Raw genomic sequence first — 13,989 nt, 5'->3', positions numbered from 1 at the left:
TTCCAGAAATTCGAATTAATTACGGTGTTTAGATGAAATACACAAGAAAGAAGTAAATAAAAGAAAGTAGGATCCTGTAGGAAACAGAAGTAGTGGAGGAAGTAGAAATGTAAATATAAAAGAGATCTTTCAATAAAATGACGTAAATTAAATATAAATCATGCTTACATAAAAATGTAGCTATAAGATGAGACAATTGAAGTGGTCAAACTTGAAATTGATAAACTGGACAGAACTTTTTACTTCATTCAGGATATCTCTGTCTTAGTCTGGTTAATGAATTATGTCTTAAGTTAATTACAATCAGTACTTAATTATTACTCATACAATGTAAATATGTATAAAGAAATAATAATATATCTACAATATAAACGAACACAGCAAAGTCAAGAATAAACCGGAAGTGTCCTTGATCGCATAGGAATAAAACTACCTCTTATCAATAAAGAGTTGTTTATAAGTATCTTGTTTCGCAGCAACAATTTTGTTCAGATCTATGAGCAATTGAAGTGGGTTGGCTTTTTCAGAAAGGACTGAGTGAAGTGAATAATGGTGCAGTTATACTAATGTGGAGAAAATGGATGACTAGATGAATAAAGTCAGAAAAGTCAGTGAAAAAACAGCATGCGTATGAACTGGAGTTTGGCAACCAACTTGAGATTACAAGTGGGTTGGAAAGATGTAATAGTAGTACATTATTTTGGGACCCAACTGAGTTTTCCAAAATTTCTGTTAGCGTGGAAGTACTGTCTCATTCCGAAGACCAAATCCAGTCTGTGCGATAGAAGTTTTGTGTTTTGAGACACCCTCAACGATGCTAAGAGACTGCTATTTGTAGCGACGTTGAAAGTTCCAGATGCACTTTTCACATGACAATCTCGACTTATTTTTTAGAAGGGTATCTTGTGACGGAATTTTCCCGTGCCCTTGTTTTTATGACAGTTGAGTGTGATTTGAATGTGTTGCTAAAAAATTAAATAATGCTACACCAAAATGTGAGATAAATTAAAAAAATTTTGTCGTGTCTAGACACAAAAACGAAAGGTGGAGCTGGACGAGTCACCCTCCCCCTCGACCTTTCGGAATTTTTTTTTCTCAGCGGATTCCAAGGTTTTCGATGACAGAGATTCCGAATATGCAAAAGATCACGTTTTCAAAATTTTTAATTCCTCCTCCCATCAAATTTTTTCATTTTTAACTTTTTTCGAATTTTCTTTTACAATCTATGTGAAAATATACGGAGATTAACAATATGGCAAACAAAAAATTAATTAATTTCAAATTTTGGTAAGGCTTCCGCCCGTCCTCCCCTCCATTTTCTCTCAAATTTGTTTATTTATTTTTGCCAAAAAACCTCCGTTTTCGGATACGGAAGTTCCGGAAATTTGTCAAAAACTGACATTGTTAAATTCCCTCCCCAAAATTCTTTGACCTTTTCCCCCAACACTAACCCTAACCGTAACTCCAGAAATGTTTTGAAATTTTTGTCCGAATCATAATGTCCGTATTTTTCCGCATATTTAGAAAAACAAAAATCTTAAAAAACATTTTACAAAAATTTTTGGAAATTTTTTTCAGAATCATATCATAATCTCGGTTTGAACGGCAGTTTTTTCTAGCGGTGTCATATGAAATTGTCACCCATAATTATGACCTTAGTATCGATCTATTGCATTTCAATTTAGGGTTAGGGTTAGTTAGAGTTGGGGGGAAGGGTATCTTTTTTTCTTCACAAATGTAAATAAACTCAATCTGTTTCTTAAACGAGGGACATATTCATACGGCACAGAATGTTTTTTTTTACCTCAATAGACGTCAGTGATTGGTTGAAATTACAGAAATTGAAGAAAAAAAACAACAAATATCTTACAAACTATAGAATTTTCTCAATAAAGCCAAGAGAAAAAGATGTTTTATAAATACATTCTACCAGTGTACGAAGTTTAAAATTTTTTAGTTACCTAGAAATTATGTTAAAAACTGCCGTTCAAACCGAAAAGATCCATAATCTGCGTATTTTGCCTCATATTTAAAAAAAAATTTCTGAAAAAAGTGAAAGATGAAATAAATGGGGTTGGAGGGTGGGGGTTAAAGATACTGATTTTTGCCAATTTTTTTGCAGATCCGTATTCCCCGTAGCCGAAAAGGTGGGGTTTGTGTCTAAAAATAAATTTTAATAAAAGGATGGTTTGGGTGGAAGTCTTGACCAAATTTTATATGAAAAACTCCAAATTTGATCCACACACTAGTCGCCACCCAACAAAAAAATGGTGCGCGTGTGCAACAATCTCTACAGCTCATTGAAAATGAACAAAAGTGAAACAGCATGTTTTACATACTCGTATATGTCGGTCTTGTTTTTTCGCTTTAAAGGTAAACGATTCTCATAGAAGCAAACACAATATTAAATAACTCTCAGTCATATGTCTACTAAAATCTTTAACATACTTCCTAGATTGATCCACACACCTCTGATATGTAAAACATGCTGTTTCAGTCATTCATTTGCAGTGAGCTGTGGAGACTGTTGCACACGTGCACCCTTTTCTGCTGGGTGGCAAGTGTTTATGCATCAAATTTGGAGTTTTTCATACAAAATTTGAAATTTAATTAAGTTTTTGTTTGCCATATTGTTAATCTCCGTATTTTTTAGATTGAAAAAAAAAAATTTTGCAAAAAGTTAAAAATTAAAAAAATTTTAGGATGGGAAGGGGGAATTTAAAATTTTGAAAACATGATATTTTGCATGTTTGGAATATCCATCATTGAAAACCTAGGAGTCCACTGAGAAAAAAAAAAGATTTACGAAAGCTCGGTTTTAGTGTGTATATGTGACTGTCATCCAGCTCCAGCATACAAAATTTTATAAATATTTTACATTTAGATATATTTATCTTTTATTTCTTTCACTATACTTAAGAACTTGAGTACACAGCTTCTCTTCATGAATGAGTTTATTCCATTTGTACATGCTTCTTTTCCTGAGTGACATAACTGTTGCTAAACACTTAAATGTGAGAAAAATTATAAAATGCATACCTCATCTTTTACTACATTTATTTCTACCCTTGTGTCTAACCATCTGCCACTCTTTTCCTACACTTCTTGTACCTTGGGGTATAGCCTGACTTTGCAACACCAACATTTTTACTTTATTTTCAGCTAGTCACCCTCAAATATAGTGTGGGGTAACTATCTTTTTCTTCTGTAGCAAAATACTTGTTTCTGTCTTAACATATTTCCTAGAATAAAGCTACTTCCTCTTGACTACAACTTCAATCAGTTGCAGAGACTTCTTTTTCTGTCTTGTCAGTTGGTGACTTCTCTAGTGCCAGAACCATAGCAGACATTGTAGCTTGATGCAGTCCTTCATCTTGTTTGATCCTGTAAAACTATCCAAATCATGCCAGTAGGGTAATCAGACGTTAAATGATGATGGAACAAAACATATATAAAATATTAGTTTCTTAAAAATCAGATCATATTTCAAATAAGAAAGCTCTCCTGCACATGCTAGAAAATGAAAAGCAACATTTACCTCTGGCATTTAAAATTAAGACCTTACTAAATACCACAAGGCATTTTATCCCTCAAACTGTTTGTGTATAGAGGTATACATAGATGACCTAAACATGCCAACTGGGAGCATGTTACTATGTTTAAGTATACAGACAACATTAAGCTTTTCTTTGAGATGAAAAGAACATCCCTTATGTTATAGGTCTTTCCTGCAATTTCATCTTAACAAAATGTGGCAATGGGTTGCTGATTAGCCATGCAACTTGGCTGTAGACTAGTACACCACAACATTTTGTGAAGAAAACATCTAGAGTTTTATCTACATCTTCCATAAAACCAACCATAAATCTGTTGCTGAACTTGACCTTCATATTGTTGACAATAATCTGTGTTGGACAAACCACATTTCTAAAATCGTCAAAGAGACTGAAAGTGTCTTAGTATCATTCAATGAGACCTGTGTCAGCTGCTTACCAGCTCTCAATAGTTATGTCCACACTTATAGTTTGCATCTCTTGTCCAGAATATTGATCTACATGAAGCTGTTCAGAGACTTGCAACCAGATGATTACCTTCTGTCAGGCACCATAGCTTGTCTTGTTGCCTCCTTGATATAAGCCCACAAGACTACCCACCATTTTTACAACGTTTTTGAATTCAATACTTCTATCATCTGAGGACATGCTTATAAATTGAAAAACAGCATAGCACCCACTACATTCAGAAACAATTTTTTCATGCTCAGAATTGTCAAATCATGGAATAACCTATCTGCATTGGGTATTATCTGTGAGAATAATGTATCTTTCGAACATGCTTCCTGAAATTTAACAATTCTTGATGTGCCTGTTTCCAGCCACATAAACAATGCCAAAGCAGTCCTCTGGTTTGTCAGATCATGTTGAAGAATCCAACCCATGTCAGCATGATAAACTTTGCAGGCTTTACAAATATGTGGATTTTTGTGTATTTTAGGTAATCCGTAGAATAGCCTAGGACTGTATTTAAAATTGGATAAATAGTCTATTTCATGTTTAGTGAGACCCTTTCCATGTATTTGAAGTAAGGAGGATAAGTTTTTAAGTGATTTCTGTGGGTTGTATTGTTTTATCTTCTCATAGTAAATATTATTTTCCAATATGGAGAGTATTAAATTTTTGTATTACCAGGTAGTAATTTTGCCATGATACTCATTCTTAGAGCAAGTTTTGAAGAGTGCAGTTCGATTTAAGCATTTATTTTTTCAAAGCTGTAATGGAAGTGACAAAGGAGCATATTCTGCTTTATGAGTTCAATAAATGCAACAACGCAACAGAAAATGCGAATAATATTAATGCAGTGTATGGGGTTCAGACAATAAGCATGAGCCAATGTCTATGGTGGTTCCAGAAATTCCGAGCCAGAAACTACATCCACGAAGACGAACCTCATCCAGGAAAATCTGTAGAGCTCGACAAGGATGTCCTGCAAACCCTGCTGGAACAAAATCCCATCTTAACTGTTGAGGAACTAGCAGAGAACCTTGGATTTGGTCATTCAATCATTCATCAACACCTACATGCCATTGGAAAATTCAGCAAATTGGGTCAATGGGTTCCCCACAAACTTACCAAGTCTAATCGCATGCAGAGAGTGAATGTGTGCTTTTCTTTGCTGTCATGTCTCATGAATGCACCTTTTCTGGGCTGAATAGTGACTGATGACAAGAAATGAGTTCTCTATAAAAATGTCAAGCGCTGAAGACAGTGGGTAGGAAAAAGAGAAACACTGGTACCCTAGGTTAAAGAAGGTCTTCACCCACATAAAGTATTGTTATATTTGGTGGAATATGAAAGGTTTAGTCCACTTTGAACTTTTAAACCCAAACTGAACAATAAGTAAAGAGATCCACTGTGAGCAGCTTGAGAGTGGCTTAAGTCAGTGCTAGAAGTAAAATGGCCATCATTCATTTCAAGATGAAAATTGTTCTTCCATCAGGATAATGCTTGGCCACAGCAAGGATTACATTCCAAAGGCTGGAGCAGTTTGAATGAGAAATGATGCCCCACCCACCATATTCGCCAAACATTGCCCCATTTGATTATCATTCATTCCAGTCTTCAAAATCATCAGGACACAAAAAAATATGAATTCTGTAAACGAAGTCAGAACAATACTAGAGGAGTATTTTTCATCATAGACAAGTGAATTTTGGAAGAGGAGCCTTTCAAGTTTACCAGCTAGATGGAACAGCATTGTAGAAAATAAAGGAGAGTATAGTTTAGATTAAAAAAGAGCTTTGTGTATCTTAATTTTGAGAAATAAAAAAAGGAATTTTAAAAAATGCATTGTTTATGGGGTGACCCAATTTTTGCTTCGGAAGTATTTTCTATAATACTAGCATGTTTTGTCAAGAATGTTCACAATGAAACTGGAGAAACTGTTGAATGGAAACAATTACAATACCAACTCCATGAATAACAAACCTAGATAGAGTTAACACACAATGTTATTGTAATACATTTATTAAAAAGTTAGATATGTCTCATCTCCCAATGCCAGTTCCATGCTATACTACCTCTAATATAAACCAATAATATAACTGTCATATCAAAACACTGGTGAGATATATGCCTTACTATGTATTGAATTAGCTTATAATTGTCTATATTCTTCCTTGATATTTTGTAATCTATCCAAAGAGAACTAAAATATTCTGAATATTCCACTGATTTAATGAAATAAACAGTTGTAGATGTTGTGTTGTAGGTCATTTGCTTTCAATCTTGTTCACTAGTATTCTACCTATACATCTCCTTACAATGTACCCATAAAATTATCTACAGATGACATGACAATGACCAACTGTTGCAGTTCCTAACATATAGCCATCTTGCCTGCACAAGAACACATTAACACTAGACTTTTTACCATCCAGTTTAGTTGTATATTTTTGCCAATAGACTGGATGGTTAAAAGATGTCTCACACAACCAGAGATATGGTCTCCTCACAATTTTATTAGCCACCAATGTGACATGGCCAACTCCAAAGTTATTCAAAAACTACATTGATATTAAGTAATATCTGTAGTGAGTTATGTGGTCAGATTATGTCAACTATCATAGGAATCCATTTGGTCCCATCTCATAGCATTCTTACATACACATCACTAATTAATTCTATCCCTTCATTGATGCTGTCTATCTACACATTTCTTAGTCTGTCACATCTCTTTCTATTTATTTTTCTTTTTAATAATACTGTAACACATTTCTTCTTACATCTCCAAGTTACTGAGAGTTCAGTTTTTGATGGTAAATAGTAAAGATATACTGAGTTGCCACAAAGTTTAAATTTGAAGGAATGGTCTATAGTTAATGAACCTAAAGATCAATAAAGCATAAATTTATGTGTAGTTTAATAGTGAATATTATTATGTTCGACATAAGAGGATATGTGTAGAAATGCAGGTGTACAAAGCAGGTAGGGATGTTCTTGCAGGTTGAGGGAGGACTGGAACATCAAAGTCTAGGTAAACAGGAGTTATCAACAGTAACAATAACTATGAAATATTCACCTGGTCAAACAGTGTATGTAATGAATGTAATGCAGACAAAATTAAATTGCCAGTATGAAATAAAGAATATAAAAATACTGTTATGATAGTGGTGTGTTAAAGAAATACATTTATTATTATTATATATATATATATATATATATACTGAGTAAAAGCTACCACTTCCAGAAAATGTTTCACAGAGGATATCACAACGGTATGGTCTCTCTTTCTCTCCAGTAAATATATTTGTGTCAAAATGCTTTACAACAGAAATCTCAAAGTTATGATGGTCTTTCTCCTGTATGAATACGTATGTGGGAAGATAAACGACCCCTAGTCGAAAATGTTTCATCACAGATATCACAGTGGTATGCTTTCTCTTCTGTACGAATACATTTGTGTCGATTTAAATTATGATCCGTAGAAAACATTTTACCACAAATATCACAATGGAACTGTCTTTCTCTTGTATGAATATGCTTGTGTTGAGATAAACATCCACTTTGAGTGAATGTTTTGCCACAGATATCACAATGGTAGGGTCTTTCACCAGTGTGAGTACGTTTGTGGGCAGACAAATAATCATTCGAGGAAAACTTTTTCTTGCAAATATCACACTGGTATGGTTTCTCACCTGTATGAATGCGCTGATGTCGAGATAAATTGCCGCCTTGAGAGAATGTTGTATCACAGATATCACAGTGGTATATTCGTCCTCCTGAGTGAATATGTTTATGAGAAGACAAATCAGTACTTTTAGAAAATATTTTATCACAGATATGACAGCGATATTGTCTTTCACCCAAGTGAATACGTTTGTGGGAAGATAATTCACTAATTCTAGAAAATTTTTTACCACAAATATCACAGTTGTATGGCCTTTCGTCTGTGTGAATGCGTTTGTGGTTAATCAAATGACCACTTCTAGAAAATGTCTGACCACAGATATCACAATGGTATGGTCTCTCCCTTGAATGAATATATTTATGGGAAGACAACTGACCACTTCTACAAAATGTTTTACCACAGATATCACAACAGTATGGTCTTTCTGCTGTTTGAATACATGTGTGAGATGACAAATTGTCCTTTGTTGAAAACTTTTCATCACACATGTAACATTGGTATAATTTTTCTCCATTGTGGATATCTTTGTGGCTAGTCAACAAAGTACTGCTTGTAAATGTCTTTCCACAAACTTCACAGTTATACAGCTTTGAGACTGAGTGAATTGACTGATGCCGCATTAAATCCTTTTTTGTTAATAATTCCCCACATAAATCATGTGATTTCTCTTCTGTATTTTCCTCTGTATATGTAAGGGAATCAATAGTTTCAGGCTCTGCATTTTTTTCCATATCTTTTAATCTTTTTTCTTATATCTTTAACAAAGTGTGGTGATATTTTTGCTGTTAAAGAGTTTCAAGTAGATTTATTAGGATTGAATCTAGTAATCAATAACCAATGACCAGATGATTGCTAAAACTGCTCCAAAAAAATATTTCCAATGCAAAAACATATCTTCAAAGTTTAATCTATACATAGAATCTTTCAATAAGAGAATAAAATTTTTTGCACATAATCTCAATTGGAAGGAAGTTTTTCTCATCCATTAAATCAAGAGTTAACAAAATGAGCTAACCACATCTTGATTAAGTTATTTTTAGTCCTAAAAGGTTAAACCTTGTCAATGTCATCAGATAACCTGAAAAAAGAAAGACAACATAATACATTAGGGACAATGAAGTGTTAACATAAAGATTATTGGAGTAACTAGAAACAGCTAAAACATATAGGCCCCGTTGTTGGTCTGTCTCAGTAATAATCTTTTTGTTATTTAGCCTCAAATCAACCCCGATACAGCAAACCTATGTTGCTATAAAAACATCTCTGGTTATTAAAGAAGGGTTTTGTTAGGGGAGATTTTCAGTTTAAATTTTCCCGTTGTCGAACATTCGTTTTCTTAATGGACCCAGACGTTGTTGTTCGCAAACAGCAGCAGTAATTTTCTTCAGCTGAATGCACGTCATTGATTGGTTAAAATTACCCAAATACGACAAATTTAACATGAAATAACTTCTAAAATACAAAATTTTGTCAAAAACGTTATGAGTATACCCTGTTCTATGTAACACATTCTACCAGTATCCGAAGTTTCAAAGTGTTTAATTTAAAAAATTTATCTTAAAATCTAGCCGTCAGATTGAAAAGATCCAATAAGGGGTTTGCAGCACATTAGGAGGTCAGGGTACTTGATTCCAGGCAAAAAATTGGAGGTTTTTTTTTCTTAGTGAAACGCGTGCTGGTGTACTTTCCAAAATTTACCGAAATTGCTTTAAAATCGTAATCTGCGCCATTTGAACGATATTTCTATAAAATTTCATCAATATATATCCATTTTCCTGAAAGTTATGAAAGAAAAATCGGATCTTGTGAATTTTCCGAAAGTCCTCTCCCCACTTACCCTCTCTTCATTTGCGCAAACTTCTGTTTTCATATTCATTTTCTACACATTTATTTTACACCTAGAACACTGGGTCTTAAACTATGTATTAACCGAAGTACTAAACAAACATTTAATCTGATTCATTTGCTTGGCAACAAAAGGGAAGGGGTTAATATAGGGCGTTACGATTATCAGAAAATCAAAAAAAAAATGTGTGTAATAGGTGTAAAACAACTTCCTATGAACGAATATGAAAAAAAAATTCGCGCACGCGAAAGGGGGGTGGGGGAGAGGCCTCGGAAAATTCACATCGGGAAGTTCCGAAAGCGTCTGAGGAGCTGACCCAGGCACCAAAACAAAAAAAAAAAAGTGTAATATGTGTAAAACAACTTACTCTAAACGAATATGACAAAAAAAATGCGCTCTCGCGAAAGAGGGGTGGGGGAGAGGCCTCGGAAATTTTATATCGGGAATTTCCGAAAGCGTCTGAACCGGGCACAAAAACAAAAACAAAAACAGCGTAATAGGTGTAAAACAACTTGCTCTAAACGACTATCATGAAAAAAATGCGCGCTCGCGAAAGGGGGGTGGGGGAGAGGCTTCGGAAATTTCACATCTTCAGTCCACGGCCTTTAAACTAAGAAAAAATAGTGTAATTGGTGTAAAACTACTTGTTCTAAACGAGTATCAAGAACACACACTCACACATGAATCATAAACTCCGTATTTCGCAAAAAAAAAAAATAAAGAGAAGAAATTCTGGAAAAAGTGAAGAAATGTTGGATCTCCGCCATGTGAATCAAAATACGTGTCAGAAAATCTTGAAATACTACAGAAATTATGTTGGATTTGAACTCAGAATATTGACTAACACAACTACATACTACAAGAGTCAAAATATTCAGCCAAGTCACCACCCTTTAACTAGCAATAATAATAACATCAATAACATAACAGCCAAAATATTTATTTGTTCTGAAAATAACAATCATAGTAAATAAATATGTTCTTTAATATTCACATTCATGTGCACAGTTAAACACACTTACATACAAACAGTCAAGCATGCATAATATAGAACGGAACACATAAATGAAGGATGCATTACTTAGTATATATTACATCTAGAGAATTTTGATTAATAAGTCAAATATGCAAGTTATAAAGATAATTAATTGCTTTACTAAACAGTGTTTGTAAAGGTGAAAAAATAAATTTGGGAAAAAAATACACGCCAAAACTAATTAATAAAGGATAATTAGGGAAGGATTGACACAAAATAATAATTTTTTCTGTCTCTTTTTTTCTGATAAATGCATCTTAATAAGTGAGAAGAATTGCATATATCTGAACTATTTCAAAGAAAAGCATAAATTTAATGTTTAAAATAGCTTTAACCAAGGAATGAGATCCAACATTTCTTCACTTTTTCCAGAATTTCTTCTCTTTATTTATTTATTTTTTTGCGAAATATATACAAAAATACGGAGTTTATGATTCATGTGTGAGTGTGTGTTCTTGATACTCGTTTAGAACAAGTAGTTTTACACCAATTACACTATTTTTTCTTAGTTTAAAGGCCGTGGACTGAAGATGTGAAATTTCCGAAGCCTCTCCCCCACCCCCCTTTCGCGAGCGCGCATTTTTTTCATGATAGTCGTTTAGAGCAAGTTGTTTTACACCTATTACGCTGTTTTTGTTTTTGTGCCCGGTTCAGACGCTTTCGGAAATTCCCGATATAAATTTTCCGAGGCCTCTCCCCCCCCCCTCTTTCGCGAGTCGCATTTTTTTTTGTCATATTCGTTTAGAGCAAGTTGTTTTACACATATTACACTATTTTTTTTTTTTGTTTCGGTGCCCGGGTCAGCTCCTCAGACGCTTTCGGAACTTCCCGAGTCCTCTCCCCCACCCCCCTTTCGCGAGCGCGCATTTTTTTCATGATAGTCGTTTAGAGCAAGTTGTTTTACACCTATTACGCTGTTTTTGTTTTTGTGCCCGGTTCAGACGCTTTCGGAAATTCCCGATATAAATTTTCCGAGGCCTCTCCCCCCCCCCTCTTTCGCGAGTCGCATTTTTTTTTGTCATATTCGTTTAGAGCAAGTTGTTTTACACATATTACACTATTTTTTTTTTTTGTTTCGGTGCCCGGGTCAGCTCCTCAGACGCTTTCGGAACTTCCCGAGTCCTCTCCCCCACCCCCCTTTCGCGTGCGCGAATTTTTTTTTCATATTCGTTCATAGGAAGTTGTTTCACACCTATTACACACATTTTTTTTTTGATTTTCTGATAATCGTAACGCCCTATATTAACCAGGGAAGGCAGGTAGAAAAGATTAACAAAGAGGTTGAACGAATTAAAATAAATATTACAAATTTCCTGAAATTTAGATTAATTACGGTCTTTAAGACGAGATACATATGAAATATGAAGACAAAAAAAAAAAATAGGATCGTGTAGGGAATAGAAGTGGTAAAGGAAGTACAAAAAGTAAATACAAAAAGAGATGTTTCAATAAAATAACGTGTAAATTATATATAAATGATACTTACATAAAAATGTAGTTATGAGATGAGATAATGAGAAAGGTAATTAAGTAGTGAGACTTGAAATTGATGAAGGCATTAATAGATTGGGCAGAACTTTTAACTACTTCATACAGGATATCTCTATTGTCTTAGTCTTTTAAGTTAATTACAAGCGGTACTTAATTATTACTCATACAATGTAAATATGTATAAAGAAATAATATATCTGCAATATAAATGTACATACAGCGACGTCAAGGATAAACCGGAAGTGTGCTTGATCGCATAGGAATAAAACTACCTCTTATCAATAAAGAGTTGTTTATAAGTATCTTCGTTTTTGTATTTGGTTTGCGGTATTCTTTACGTGAATTCGTGTATTGAAGCATATTTTATTGTGTCTGCGGAGATTTATTCTCTTTTAGTGCCTTATTACTTAACACACTCGTCGCTTCGATTTTCACTCACTTGCTTCTTTTTCTATTGAAACGGTTGCAAGACGCAACGAAATTTTAGAAAAAATAAATAAGTAAATGAGCGGAAATCGAACCGGTGAATGTGTTAAGTAATAAGGTACTAAAACAGAATGACTCTCCCGGGACACAATAAAATATAGGTATCTTGTTTCGAGGGAAATGATTTCGGTCAATTTTAAGGGCAAGTCCTAGCTGTTGCAAAAATATGGGCAGGGGTGCGCGATCCGAGTGGGTTGGCTTTTTCAGGAAGAAGGACTGGATGAAATTATACTAATGTAGAGAAAATGGATGACGAGATAAAAAAAAAAGTATCGGAATGGCTTGATAGAAAAGTCTGTGAAAAGACAGCATGCAAGTGTGCTCTGAAGTTTGGCAGCCGACATGAGATTGGAGGCTGGGTGGTAGGTGAGGGAGCAGTTCATTATTTTGGGACCGAACTGAGTTTTCCAAAAATTTAGTGTGTTAGTGTGGAAATACTGTCTCACTCCGAAGACGAAATCCAGTCTTGTATTTTGAGATATCCTCAGCGATGTTAAAGGGTTAACATTTGTAGCCACATTTAGAGTTCCAGATACGTATTGATATGACAATCTCAACATATTTTTAGTTAGGGTATCTTACCGTCCGATGTACGTCCGAAGCTACGTGTAGTGGCTTCCCTGAATAGGAACTCAGCTCTACAGGAAAGCTTCAGTCTTCAGGAAGATGGACAAATCTGGAGATTTGTCAAGACTGCTGAAACGTGGAAGAGAGATACCAGCTGGTCTGAGTGCTCTCTACCCACAATAACTAAAAAGACTACAGCAACTCAGGGAAACTAAGCCAGAACAACCTGCCATCCTCTACACACCATCATAAACTGCGAGCAGGGTACAAATTGTTGTCCTTAAATGCTCGCAGTTTATGCAACAAAATACATTTGTTCAACGCCTACGTCAGAAGTGTTGACCCTGACTTCATCACTGTCACGGAAACATGGGCGCATTCCTTACTCTGTGATGGGGTTTTCAACATTACAGGGTACAACCTCTTCCGTAAGGACCGCACTAACCGCCGTGGTGGTGGTGTGATGGTCTACGTTCGTTCAAATTTTTTGGTAATTCCTTGTGCCGATTTGAACGAATCACAAGAAGAAGTTTTTTTCTGTGACGTGCGTATGACCATGTCAACACTCCTGCTTGGCGTTGTTTATCGTCCCCCAAGTTACCATCGGGACACACAGCTTTGCAATGTCCTCCGAGCTGCTGCCAGGAAAACAGCCACTTATGTGTTTATTGCAGGCGATTTCAATCATCCTGAGATCGATTGGGAGACCTTCCATTGGCCACAGAGTGCAAACGATTTTGTTGAGCTTGTGCTGGACTCAAACTGGTCGCAAGTAGTCACCTCTCCAACAAGAGGCGACAACACCTTGGACCTGCTCTTCACCACAACTCCTGAAGCGGTTATCAATTGCACTACGGAGGAACCTCTAGGTGACTCT

General features: G+C 35.1%; 2 protein-coding genes and 1 long non-coding RNA gene across 12 annotated transcripts in view; 2 read left to right on the top strand and 1 right to left on the bottom strand.

Moving 5' to 3' along the window:
• The window catches only part of LOC115214080 (zinc finger protein 62 homolog), a 433,795-nt gene that overhangs the window by 136,435 nt on the left and 283,371 nt on the right, over positions 1-13,989 (top strand). The gene's annotated exons all lie outside the window — the stretch shown is intronic.
• The window catches only part of LOC115213863 (zinc finger protein 845-like), a 46,918-nt gene that overhangs the window by 22,905 nt on the left and 10,024 nt on the right, over positions 1-13,989 (bottom strand). For 3 of the 10 annotated variants that reach the window (XR_004999825.1, XM_036504325.1, XM_036504332.1), the window contains exons 1-2: positions 12,055-12,268; positions 7,078-8,764 (exon numbers count right to left, since the gene is read on the bottom strand). The exons of 1 other annotated variant lie outside the window; for it this stretch is intronic. Coding sequence is in view for 1 of the 9 variants with exons in the window: in XM_036504331.1 (XP_036360224.1) it covers positions 8,406-8,417 (12 nt within the window). In the remaining 8 variants the exon portion in view is untranslated. Of the gene's footprint in view, positions 1-168; positions 265-7,077; positions 8,765-12,054; positions 12,269-13,989 lie in introns of those variants that run through there. 6 more of the 10 variants (XM_036504326.1, XM_036504328.1, XM_036504331.1 and 3 more) reach the window with 5 other exon arrangements.
• On the top strand, positions 79-12,428 carry LOC118764052. Its single transcript, XR_004999845.1, has 3 exons — positions 79-452; positions 11,985-11,992; positions 12,360-12,428. It is a non-coding gene; the product is annotated as an uncharacterized LOC118764052 (long non-coding RNA).

This window comes from Octopus sinensis, linkage group LG7 (genome assembly GCF_006345805.1).
Source record: "Octopus sinensis linkage group LG7, ASM634580v1, whole genome shotgun sequence".
Lineage (NCBI taxonomy): Eukaryota > Metazoa > Mollusca > Cephalopoda > Octopoda > Octopodidae > Octopus > Octopus sinensis.
This window is presented reverse-complemented; position numbering and strand designations above follow the sequence as displayed.